Genomic DNA, 12,921 nt, shown 5'->3' with positions numbered 1-12,921 from the left:
CTCTCTATTGCAGAGGCAACCCTGAGCCTAAGGAGTGACACCGCAGGTACCTCTGCATTAAGTTTCCCCATCACCGTTACTCATTCATTTACAATCTTTTCATCCTCCATGCTCACTCTAAATGCTCTTATTTCTTCCATTGAGCCTAACTGAGAGAAATATGGCTCATTATTCTTTTAATTAAAAGGAAAACTCTTCAAATTTGGAATTTCACCATTGAGTTCTCCTTAATTCTGTTTTCTGGTGGCCATCTTTCTCTCGGTGCTTGGTTTAATTGTCATAAACCAAACTCATTTTCCTGAGCAAGGAGTTAAATGAGTTACGATTACCAGCGTGCTTTAGCAGTAACCGAAGCACAACCTGTACGTTCTGCGTTTCATTGACCCTCCCTGCAGTGTGCAACACCTGCCTGGGTTTTACACAACGCCTAACCAGCTGACGGCATCGCTGCTCTCAATGTGACCGTATGTTTGTGTGTCTTCTTCGTGCGTACACGTCTCTCTGTGGCGTTTTAGGCGTGGAAACGAGCCGTCCTTCAGCAGCGCGCCGCGCCATATGGGCGGAGGCCGGAGAGTGATGGAGGACGCCTCGGAGGAGGACGGAGACTCCCAAAACGACTTCAATGGAACAAAGTCCTTAGAATAGGAAGGACTTTGGAAAACCAGACATAAAAGTTCAGGGGCAATGGCTGTCTCCAACAAGTTAATGTCAAAAGCCTGCTTCGCTATCCTTCGTGACACTTCTAAATATATATTTTCATTTATCTTATTTCTAGTAGTTAACAGGATATTCTTTTGAAGTGCACACACACGTTCAGAAGGACTTGACATTCACAAAGAGGAGTTGTTCACGTGGCTCCGTTGTTGTGATTTGCTGTTTCTAACAAACACTGTTTTTTGGGGGGGGAGTTTTTTTGTACTGCACTGAATGTCTGATTCCTACTCGTAATGTTTTGTACACAGAAATGCCTTTTTATCGACACCCACTTTAAAATCTAAAGCAGGCGTGTAACTCCTGTCGTCCTGTTGCCTGTGACTGCTGTTACTGTTCCAGCAGCACTGAAATGGGTTCAGATTGGATGGGCAGAGTTTAGTCTTTCTGCGTCCAGTCAGTGCTGACTTTTATATCCCATCAAATATTTAACCCAGAGTTTTTAAAGCCACTTTTTGACATTATTTGCACCTTTTCTGTGCTCTGTTGTGCTCATGATTCTGCTCACTAGAGAACAGACGAGGTTTATCTCCTATTAAATCAATCATGAACCACATGTTTATATGGCACTGGGCACATTTTTTTTTTTTCTATTTGTTCAAATTTACATGTACATGCTCTACAATTCTCCTCCAGTCACATTTAAACTAATTAAGTCTCATTCGATATAATCAGCTATTGTTTACATGACACTTTGTTGTATTCTTTAATTGTTGAACCACTTGCACAAAATAAAGAGCTAAAAAAAACCTCACTTTCTCAGACGTGCGATTAAAGGGATTTTAAACCACAGGAACAATGAAAAAAGATTTATGCATTCTTATAACACGTTTTTAAAACCTTTACAGACCTTAATAGAAACTGATCCATACTAAGCGCCACCACCTTATAGACTATTGCAGCTGCTTCAAACTGCATCTAGCAATGTTGGAAATAATATTCCACTGCTGCCTGTCGATGCTCATTCAACGCTCATTGAAGCCACTTTAACAAATTCTACCAAATTCTGCTAGTTTTCAGACTAGATGCCTACATTTATATCTCTTGAATTCATCACACCTGATAAACATCTGCTTGACTGCAAAACAATTTGTGCCTTTATATATTTGCAAATAAATCTGGGCAGTAAAGGGTTAAAAGTTTGTGGGGGGGGGGGCTAAGTGTTAGAAGTACTGCCAACCAGCTGGCTGAAAAGAGCTGCATACACTTCTCCCTAGTTTAAAAAAAAAAAATTCTCTTAGGAAAATTTCCAGCCAACAGAACTGTAGTAAATATATTTATATCATACCTTGAAGTCTTGAGTCAATATCATGAATTGTTGTTGCCTGTGAGAGCGTCAGACATCCTCTCAATTATTGCCTTACATTTTACTGAAAACAGTGGCAGACAAAATTTAAAAGAAATGCATCAAAATAAAATTATTTTATAATACAATTTCTGCTTTCAATGACCTTTTCATATTTTTTGGTCATTAACGTCACAATATTAATGGTAGATGCTATCATCTCCTGAAAGGCTGTGTGACTAGTAATTATAATCTACTGGAAGAAGGTTACTCTGGGGCTTTTTGATTCCATTGATTTGTGATCACAAATCAATAGAGGGTGCAATCTAAGGTCTTCAAAAAAAAAAACATGTCATTTGAGCGTTTAAGTGACTACTTGTGTTTAATTCAATAAAAAAAGTGATACACTAATGGTTTTATGGGTATGAAATGGAAGCAGGTTGGGATAAACCAGATTAAATATGAAGGATAGATATTTTAACTTATTTTAAAAAATAAAAACCCAACCCAATGGATTTATATCCATTTATGTTTAATCACAGCTTCAGTTTGGTCAGAAACACATTAGCTAAAATCCAAGGTCAGGTTCTTGGTCCCTGTTCCAGGCTCATCTCCCAGACGGCTGTAATTGCCGTCGCTTTTTCCCCCCGCATAGGTCGCGATCGATATATCGATACAGGCAGGCGCAGCGGCTTCACTAAGTCAGAGTCAGGTGTGCTTTGATCCATCACAGAAAGCGTCGACGCAGACTGCAGCGTAGATACAGTAGAGTGGAAGAGATGAGCGGTGGGCTCGTTAAGAACGTGGAGCAGCTTTCTGTGGTTATATGTTGAGCCTAAGGCAGCTGGAGTCCATCAGTTGATGGGCGGAGTCGCTCTGCTTTCTCCTAATCTGAGAACGGAGCTCTCTCTGTTCAACTAGGGCAGACAAGCCGAGCTCAGAGTACAGGGTTCTGTAGAACCATGTTACAGCAGGATCTTGACCCCTCCCTGTGGAGACTGGGGACTGTGGGATACCACTCTGGGAGGAGCCGGTCCGAACTCTAACCGCTTCACCAGACTGAAAGACAAGCCAAACTGGATCATGAGAACTCGTCACACGAGGAGAACAAGGCTTGGTTCACATAGAGTTCCTCCTGTCCATCGTCTTTCTAACCTGTCGTACTGAGGAGGAGGGCTGAAGCTGCTGGCCTGGACCTCAGGACCTGCGTCTAAACCTGAAGGACTGCAGGGGCCGACGGGGAGCGCCGGTCTGTTGGAGGACGTCTCGTAGACAAAGTCTCGACAGGATGCAAGCTTCGACTCCAAATTCTGACAACGATTATACAAAGTCGAATTAAAAATGCAAACCCAGGAACAAGAAGAATCTATATATATATATATATATATATATAGGTCCAATCTTACCCCAACTTTTCTCAGCAGCTCCCCGACAATGTTCAGTGCAGATATTCTAGCAGATGTAGTCAGAGGGGTTCCTGTTAGACTGTCTCCTGGAAAATAAAAGTAGCTGTTGAGCTTAGAGTAAGAACCTGAATCATTTGGTCCTAGCTCGTAGTTGTGAATGTCTTATTACCCCTGCGGATGCTGGAGGCAGGGGGCGTCATGTACGAGCCCACAGGTTTGGAGGGCGTGATGGGGATGGACAGATTGGGTGGAGAGGAGCACCGCATTTCTGAGCGGTCTGAGTCTTTGCCCAGACTGCTGGACGGCCGTCTCTCCTTCTGACGGACAGCCAGCTCCTGGCGGAGGTCTGACACAAACAAAGTCAGTCAGTGTCTGTACAAGTCAATCATTTTGAATATTTCAGATGTTCATACGTACAGCATCTTAACCTAAAAAAACAAAAAAAACAATCCCCTTTAAAATATGTGGTACAAACAGAGCTTCCTGACTATAAACGAAGTAGCTGAGAATAAACTGACAACAGATTTCTTTAAAAGAAGATCTTGAGCATGGCTAAAGCAGTGCTGGGCCTGCATTTGGCTCCTAATTTTCTGTTGCATAAATAGATCCTTGTTTGGTGCCAGCTGTCAAATCATGTAGAACATAAGAGGTTAAAACCGACTCCAGTGCTATGAGTCTGCTAGCCTGGCCGTTGACTTCCTGTGCAATTCCGCTCAAACGTTAGCAACTGGGTGAAATTTAAAACTTGAAGAGAGTCCACGCAACCATTTCTCAACAGTCGAGAGCCCAGACCCTCTGTAGGAAGAAAATAGTGTAGGACAAGGGGACGGTTTTTACCAGGCTAGGAGTCTGCATACCTCTGGCTTCATCCTTAAGTCTCTGAACAGACTCCAGCAGGTTCTCCTTCTCGTCCAGCTCGCTTTCCAGAAAAGCGTTCCTCTCGATGACATGGTTCATGCGCTGCTCGAAGTCCTCCAGAGACATGATGGTAGCCCTGTGACAGAGTTTGCAATTTAAAATAAGTCAGCTTCACCGCTGACAATTAGCATATTTTGTACAATGCTGTACTTGTTTTAAATGGTAGAAAGCAAGAAAATGTTTCTCTGCAGCACCTATTTTAAGCAACAGCTCCTGACCTGTGCTAATAATTCATCTGTGATACATGAGCCCAAACGCCGTACCTTTTCCTCTCTATATATATCAGAAAACTGATATTTAATCTTTAAACAATCGATCAAACTAGAATAAAGCATTAAAAAACAAAAAAAGAGCAAGAAAACAGAATAACTACATACCATTACACAAGAAAAATCTTTTTAAGATGTTTGATTTGAAGGTTTAACTAAATTAGTACAGTAATTACCAAAACACTGACCTTTTAGTCCTCTCTAGGTCATCATTGGACTGTTCTAGCTCCCTGATATACTTCTGCAGATGGTCTCTGACCGCCTTGGTCTCGGCCAGATCGTCCTCCAGTGTTGAGATGTGCCTGAAGGCCTCTGAATGCTGGGCGTCGAATTTCTCCTACAGATGGCATACAGAAAAATCATAACCTAAAAATTAACCTTAAAACTTTCTCCTTCAGTTCCTCTGTTACAATGAACTGCAAATGCATTCATAACCTTGAATTTTTCCACAATTTTTTGGCATTACAGTCTTTAATCAGCATATTTTATTTGGCTTTCAAGTGATTTTTCTTTTCTTTTTTTTTACAGATAACGTTTAAACATGTATTTAGTCCACCTGAATAATCATTTTCTTCCACTTTGCATTTTTGCACTACGTTGTGTTGGTTTGTGGCATGATAACTCAGTAAAAACACTAAAGACTCTGTTGTAATGGAGACTCGCAAGGTGCTGTATGAAAAGCAAAAAGTAGCTATTTCATATCTGGTTTGTATTTTGAATAAAATTTGTGAGGACAAATTCTCTGTCATTTCTTTTGCAGTGTAGTCATTAACAATAGTCTGGTCTGTTTATGTACCTTTATGCTTTCTAGTTCCATACGGAGCCTGTTATTATCCAGCAGCAGTTCTTTGTTCCGACCTTCACACTGCTTTAACTCCGTTTCCAGCTCTGCCTCATAGTCTCGACTCATCTGCTGGAATTCCTGCAGCTCTTCCTGAGCCTCATCCGCCCTGGTGACGAAAATGTGTTCAACTTCACCCAGAACACCTGGAAACATCGTACACTGCTGGGTGGTTACCTTTGCTGGTGTTTGTGTGCTTGTTCTTTCCAGTATTCCAGCTCCTCTTTCAGGGACGGAAATGAGTGTGCCGTTGGCTCTACCATGACTGCTGGATTAATAATGAAATGCAGGGAAATTTCAGCCTTTAAGGTCGCCCGTTAGCACATGCTAACATGGTTAGATACCGGAAGCAATGTGAACGTTGTCACAGTAGTCAAAGAGCAACATTAGAGTTGTATCTTCTGTGCTTAGTTATGGCTTTATAGAGGAATAATTACAAATGGAGTTGAAGAATGCACAGTATTAGCGTTTAGCTACCTGGAGCTAATCATGATAGCTTAATGAACAAAACATATTATGCGATCACATCGCTATGCTAAGCCCAAACAGTCCAGACTCACCTGTTTACGACTGGAAAATCAACACATACTACAGATAAGAAACTATTTATCGATGTGAGAATCAGACTGTAAAGGATTCTAGACTCGCATTAACTAATCTCCATTTACGTTAGCGCAGCACCGAGCTCTCCAATCAAATACAAACAAACGTTTAACATTTAGAGGCTATTGGACGCCGCAAGTGACGTAGAGTTGACATTAACCAATCATATTAGTTTACGACAACGCTCCTCGAATCGTCATGAGTGATGCCTGCTATCAGACTGGTTGTTGAATTCAAACAAGTATGGCAAGCCGTTTTAACATGAATTCGGTTTCGTCTGACTATCCGTAATTACATTCCAGATATCTAAAAATGCATTTTGACTAGACAAAACTACATTTTGACTATCTGGAATGGCAATTTAAGATATCTGTATTTTTTGGCAAGCCGTTTTAACATAAATTCGGGTTTTCCGCCCTTACATTCCAGATATCTCAAATTGTTTTATAACTAGAGGTTTTAGCAATTTAAGATATCTCTAATTATATTTTGACTAGACAAAATACCTATTTGAGATATCTCTAATTACATTCTGACTAGTCGAAATGACGTCAGATTTACCATTGAGTTGTATGGAGACTTCAATTCAAGATATCTACAATGAATTACTGACTATCTGAAATACACATTTCAGATATCTACAATTAAATTATGACTAGTCATAAAGTAAATTCAAGATATCTCGATTTTAGTTTTGACTAGTCATAATTCTAACTAAAGATATCTCGAATGACAACATAATTCAAGATATCTTATATTTATTTTTGGATAGGAGAAATGTAGTTTTGACTAGTGAAAACTAAATTATAGATATCTTAAAAGCAAATAATGACTAGACAAAAACTAAATTACAAATATCTTGAATTGTAACTTTGATTAGTCAAAATTCCTTTTAAGATATCTCTAAATTAATTAGAGATATCTTGAATTACACAGCCTTTCTATTTAACATATCTTAAATTAACATTCTGACTAGTCAGATATCTTTAATATGTATTTTGTATAGTGAAAACTTTCCTAACTTACATGGCAATTTGGAACTGGAATAAATAAAGCAAAAATAACTCTAGATTAACCATACATAAAACAATTTTTAAAGGATTTAAAAAAAAATTATAAACCAGCTTGTTTCAATTTAGTCATCTTAACTTAGGGTGTTTGGTAGGCAAATGTTAGAATGTCATTCATTTTTTAAGGTGGAAATTTGCATTTAGACCAGTTTGCACACAGAATGCTCAGATTAAATATAATCAACTGCAAAGCTAGTATAATAAGTGAAGCTTCACTGAATTGTACGTGCCTCTGATTCAAGTGTGAGGTTTCACTCACAGTTGTAACTAAAGAATGGGATGGGAAACATCCTTCAAAAGCAACATTTCTCTGCTTTGTAAATTTCCAGGAAACTCTCCAGATCCTAGTCTTATTAAAAACCCATTTACACTTTGCATTTAATGCAGCCTAATAAAAACACTTTTGTTATTTAACGTCGCTATAATAGCCATGTTAAAGAATTCCTGCCACCTTTGGGACAGAATATAAAGTTTATCTACCTATCTATCTAATGAAACGTCTGATGAAGAGATCAAAGAAAGAAATTATGAAGTTTGTCACAAAAAAACATTTCTGTCAGTCTTAAAACTTCATGCCTTCATTGTAAATAATATGACTTTATTTTTTTTTATTCTTTTTATTTGTTTTTTCACATACAATTTTTTATATACATTACATTCAGTGCAAACAACTTCTGACACATTAAATGCTGTTAGTTCTTGTAATGATAAGTAATAGTAAAAAGTTGACTAGGATCTGGCATGCCGTGGTGGCGTAGTGGTTAGCGTGACCCATATTTGGAGGCCTTGAGTCCTCAACGCGGCCGTCGCGGGTTCGACTCCTGGACCCGACGATATTTGCCGCATGTCTTTCCCCGTTTCCTGTCATTCTACTGTCGTATAAGGGACACTAGAGCCCACAAAAGACCCCCTGGAGGGGTACAAAAAAAAAAGTTGACTAGGATCTAATTTGCAACAGCATTCTCACATAAGAGCTGCTCCAGTCCAAGAAGGTTCTAATCTGTCATTTTATCATCTTGAAGAAAATTCAGTCATCTTGACTGTAGCTTTGAGTTATTGGTCTCATTTTACTTTTGTTTCCCTTCTCTTACACAATCAACACTTCTCTAAATACAGTAATTGCTCTTCCTAAACCACGCTTAAGCTAAGCCGTCCATGCAGGTCTGCACACTTTATAGGATAGCTTGAATACAAGGGCTTTAAAAGCCATTCAGACATGAATAAAACATGCAAAAAGTGGAGCTAAATTCCTCTAAAATTAACACTCACTCCTGTCAAGAGTACATGTGTGTCCTTGTACCTGAAATTGTGTCTTTGCTTAAGGCTTTCTCCATCGAAAGCAATCTTGGATTAAAGACTACACTTTTGTATTCTAGTCAAAGTAATGACAGGACATTCACTGGCAAACCACAGACCCTGAACCAAACCCAACTTAGCTTTCCTAAATTTAGCTGTTTCCTAAGGAACAGCTAAATCTTATTTCGGTCAAAATGTCCAGGAAGTCATTACTATCCTTGTTGTGTGGATCTAAATCTACACATCCAGCATTTTAGGTGAAAATAAGTGCAGAGGTTTTCCTCTCAGATTTCCTCTTCCTCACCTCTTTCTTCTTCAGAAACAAGGCTGTATGAGCTGAGAGGTGGGGTGGGTGGGGGTCACAAAAGTTAATCCAAACCTGTATTCCAAATAAAATCTCGAAGCATCTAAAATAGGAGCAATATTCCACCTTAATCAGTCTAATTAATTTTTAGGCTCATCCCGCTCACAGATGTTCTTAATGGAGTCCATCTTCTGACTGTCCAGCACGTCAGTTTTCACCTGACTCAGAGTTTGCAGCAGGCACATTGTGTCGAACCCCTCATCGGCAGACTGCTGCAACAACTCCAGCACCTGTTTATGGGAAACATAAATGACTTGTAGAAGAGAAACAAATCCACGGCAACTACAAATCCAATTACCATGTGACACGGACTCACCTGTAAACACTTAAAGGACTTGAGTTCACTCAGGTTCTCCTTCAGGAAGAGCAGGTACATGCTGAGGTCGTTGTAGATGGGTTTAACTTTGCCCAGAGCACCAAACCCAGGCAGTATCTCATAGGCCCGCAGGAAGCCGGAGCTCTGTCGCGCCGGCCCCAGAGCCGCCAGCACCACCAGAGGAGTGAGGAGCAAGTACACACCCAGGTTGATGTAGCTGAGCAGCCTGAAGACGCCTACTGCCACCATCTTGCACTGAACGGCGGCCGGCACTCCGCTGTCGTTCTTTAGCATTCCTGTCCGCACGTCGCAGGGGAACTCGTCGACGAGCGAAGCCAGAAAGATGTAGTAGCAGTGGTAGCCGCAGGAAAGCAAGAGGACGAGCAGAGTCAGGCATTGACAGACCATGTACTTGACCACGAGGCTGCAGGAGAACCGCTTGGTCTTTAGATACTGTTCCACTAGAGGGTATTTAAAGCAGCCCTCAGCCAGATCCAAAGCACTGCAGCAGGACAAAGGCACATCTACATGAAGCACACAACTTCATATTAAGTATAATGCACAAACAAAACAAAAAAAAAGTAACATTGACAACTGTTATTTATATACAGAGCCACGCAACATATTCTTTAGATTTTAAAAATATTTTCTCCTATTAAAAAACCAAAGTTGTATTGATTTTGTTTGACAGAGCAAAAAACACTAGAACTTGTGTGTCAAACTCATGACCCAGGGACCAAATCCGGCGGACCACAGCTTCTTATGTGGGCCTCTGGTAAATGAGAGTCACATAAACAGAACCTTCAAAATAACAGTTCTGTGCTGTGTGCTTAAATATTACTTTATAAATCAAAGCAGTTTTCATCTGTATATTTCAAAATTCTCACAAAGATTTGAGAATCTGGGCGTGCCGTGGTGGCGTAGTGGTTAGCGCGACCCGTATTTGGAGGCCTTGAGTCCTCGACGTGGCCGTCGCGGGTTCGACTCCCGGACCCAACGACATTTGCCGCATGTCTTCCCCGTTTCCTGTCAGCCTACTGTCATATAAGGGACACTAGAGCCCACAAAAAGACCCCCTGGAGGGGTACAAAAAAAGATTTGAGAATCTATGACAAGACTTAAAGATTGATTCTTACAGTTGCTTTCCATCCCATCTGACTGAACTTCCAGCTGTAACTGAAAAACGGTTCTACAAAATATTGATTCAGAGAAGCTGAAAAACAATAACAACGTATAATTTTTCTTTCTCTTCACAACCTTGCACTACATTGTGTTGCTGTGTCACATAAAATCTCACTATAGTACAATGAAGTTAGTGTTTATCAAGGGGTATGAACACTTTTTTCCCCGTCTACCTCTGGTTGTCCTGTGCTCCGTCCCTGTCGTCTACAGATGCCAGATTTTTGGCCAGTTTAATGGAGCGGTTATAAAATCGATCCAGCTCCTCCATGATGAAGTTGAGGTCAGACGAGAGGCATGGCGCTGCGGTGAAACGCCAGAGCACGGCGGGGACCGACATGAGGATGGCGATGAGGAGAAGGATGTAGGGAAAGAACTGAGGGTGTCAGAGAAAATGAGAACAGGTTTGAATAAAACAGCAAGGAACGCAATTTTGATTTGATTTCTGTAAATTTGACCTTAACCGCTCTCATAAAATGCAGAACATCTAAACACCTCATTAGTTCGAGGTCTTCGAAGGTGTTCTGAGGACGTAACAGCTCAGAAGACATTCTGTAATTACTATGTCCCGTATACACAATTTCATTTTTAGTGTTTGTGTCGGTTTATTGGGCCAAGTCTCACATCAACACTATACCTTGTGCAGCCAAAGTGTGGAACTGTCAACCTGGTTCTGAACTGCTGCCCAACAAAAGGAGTCCACATATACAGCTTGTCTCAAGGAGAAGTTGAAGGGAGCAAAACAGGTGATCTGAGTCCCTGGGAGAGAAAGAGAGAAACAGTGGATCGAAGCAGGCTGGCATCCAAAAAGATCATAATAATAATATTAACAATAAAACCTTACTAATGATCATCATTAGTAAGCCTCCCCTCTTTTGCACTCCTGGCCCAATTTTTAGTGAGCTGTTTGCAGCATTGTTATTCCTTATAATTATTCTGGGCCCTTTCAACAAAGCACGACCCAGATATCCACGCATTTGGACTTAGACTTTGGAACTAAAATATTTGAAGGAACCCTATGTGAACTTTCCCAGTGGCAGAAAATTGTTGAATAAACAAACAAAATAATTCATTTTCACTTTATTTCCCAGGCAGTACCTCCCCCTGCATGTAATGAGCCAGCATCCGTGGTATTGTAGTGAAAGTAGCTAATAGAGCAGGTACAGCCTTATACATGTGTCATTATTCTATATGTTTTACATACAATGATTATTTCTTTTCTTCCAGCATCAGTGAAGTTTACTGGCAGTCTGTCATCTCAGATTTCATTTCTCTGGCGGCTTTAAGAACAAATGCACTCATCTCTGAACAACATCGTTTGTAGGCAATCTTCCTGGTTGCTGATTTGCTGACCACATCGCATTTCACCCCTTAATGGACATGTTCAAGATCCGGTAATCGATGCGTCCTGATTGGTCTATCTCGTTTGCATTCCATCAGAACAATAGAGGAAATGTGAACTTACACTTGGAGAGTATTTAAGTATTATTCCCATGTTTACTTTATGCATTATCCGAGTTTTTTAAAAATCTGAAACAAATTAATTTGGCATTAGATCTTTTGTCGGTAGAAGAATGTAAATATTTTCTCTCATTGCTTTTCTGAATGACTGTGAAATAAGGGTGGAGACCTAAAACCACACCTTCTCACACTTCTTTTCCAGCTGATAACACAAGCACGTTATGCATCTGTCTCCAATTCATGGAGCACTGAATTTATTTTAGCGTTATCTCTGTCTGGAGGAAATGCACCATCTCACCTACGGAGACCTCCTGAGCAAAGGCGAGCGAGATGAGAAACAAAGGCAGCCCCACCGCCAGAAACGTCACTATTTTATCCACGGCCAGCTCCAGGCGGACCCCTTTGTACTTCGTCTCCCTGGCATCCTTTAACAAAAAGTCCGAAAACACGTACTCTGTGGCCACAGAGGCAATCGCCATGAGGGCCGCACACACACAAAAAAGCTGTGGGTGTGAGACTGATGGAGAAGCCGCTCTCTGTATTACTTAAAATGACAAAACCTCACAGCTTTTCGTCTGTCTGATGAAGAAAAAATTTCCAGGAAAGAGAAATTGAATTAATATTTAAAGGACAAACAACTCTATTGTTCACCAAGCTCCTTGCACGCTGACTGATGGATTAACCTGCTGCTATGCTGTCCCGTTAGTGAACCCAGACGCCAGGAGTTGATATTGGAGCAAGGAGGCCTGCTAGAGGGCGCCATTAATCAGTAAGATGAATCTGTTACTATTGGCGATGGGAGAGAGAGTATGGGAGAGAGCGTCGAGGCCCCGCCCACATTCCAACTGCGTTAAATAAATAGTGCTTTATACATAAAAATGGAAACGTTATTTAATAAACGTAACAATAAAGAACTATATTTAATTCATGATATACTTAATTATTTCTGTGTTTATTTAATTATTTCATATTTCAATCTAACAAGAAATAATTTGAGCGGTATCTGTGGCTCATTAAAAGGACACTGCACAAAAAAAGCACTGAACTACTGTAATTATATTGAACACAGAATTTAAATTACGTAATTATTATGATTATTATTATTATTATCATTATTATTGATATACTATATTGTATTAATATACACATATACAATTTTTACATAATATCTGCTCTATTGATCTATTTTTTTTTTTGGTGTA

The 12,921-nt window shown here is 40.2% G+C and overlaps 3 protein-coding genes across 7 annotated transcripts in view; 1 reads left to right on the top strand and 2 right to left on the bottom strand.

Annotated features, from left to right (window-relative positions):
* Positions 1 to 1,961, top strand: part of myh11a (myosin, heavy chain 11a, smooth muscle) — a 31,295-nt gene extending 29,334 nt beyond the window's left edge. For 3 of the 4 annotated variants that reach the window (XM_028017470.1, XM_028017468.1, XM_028017469.1), the window contains one exon: positions 516 to 1,961. In XM_028017470.1, the coding sequence (XP_027873271.1) occupies positions 516 to 645 (130 nt within the window). In that variant the 3' untranslated portion in view covers positions 646 to 1,961. Of the gene's footprint in view, positions 1 to 13; positions 47 to 515 lie in introns of all 4 variants that reach the window. The other variant, XM_028017471.1, reaches the window with a different exon arrangement.
* LOC114144539 (nuclear distribution protein nudE homolog 1) lies at positions 894 to 6,148 on the bottom strand. Of its 2 annotated transcripts, none has more exons than XM_028017472.1 (9): positions 5,991 to 6,148; positions 5,608 to 5,698; positions 5,386 to 5,539; positions 4,778 to 4,926; positions 4,260 to 4,396; positions 3,572 to 3,748; positions 3,403 to 3,488; positions 3,152 to 3,306; positions 894 to 3,055 (listed from the first exon to the last, which is right to left on the bottom strand). In XM_028017472.1, the coding sequence occupies exons 2-9, from the start codon at positions 5,691 to 5,693 to the stop codon at positions 2,962 to 2,964; spliced, it is 1,038 nt and encodes a 345-aa protein (XP_027873273.1). In that variant the 5' UTR covers positions 5,694 to 5,698; positions 5,991 to 6,148; the 3' UTR covers positions 894 to 2,961. The 2 variants fall into 2 exon arrangements, with proteins under 2 accessions (XP_027873273.1, XP_027873274.1); XM_028017473.1 differs by having other exon boundaries at positions 5,608 to 5,695; positions 5,991 to 6,144.
* Positions 6,149 to 7,710: 1,562 nt separating this feature from the next.
* On the bottom strand, positions 7,711 to 12,474 carry panx1b (pannexin 1b). Its single transcript, XM_028016263.1, has 5 exons — positions 12,018 to 12,474; positions 10,896 to 11,017; positions 10,435 to 10,634; positions 9,080 to 9,581; positions 7,711 to 8,993 (listed from the first exon to the last, which is right to left on the bottom strand). Exons 1-5 carry the CDS (start codon positions 12,196 to 12,198, stop codon positions 8,844 to 8,846), a joined length of 1,155 nt encoding a protein of 384 aa, XP_027872064.1. The 5' UTR covers positions 12,199 to 12,474; the 3' UTR covers positions 7,711 to 8,843.
* Between the last annotated feature and the right edge of the window lie 447 nt (positions 12,475 to 12,921).

This window comes from Xiphophorus couchianus, chromosome 5 (assembly GCF_001444195.1).
Source record: "Xiphophorus couchianus chromosome 5, X_couchianus-1.0, whole genome shotgun sequence".
NCBI lineage: Eukaryota > Metazoa > Chordata > Actinopteri > Cyprinodontiformes > Poeciliidae > Xiphophorus > Xiphophorus couchianus.
This window is presented reverse-complemented; position numbering and strand designations above follow the sequence as displayed.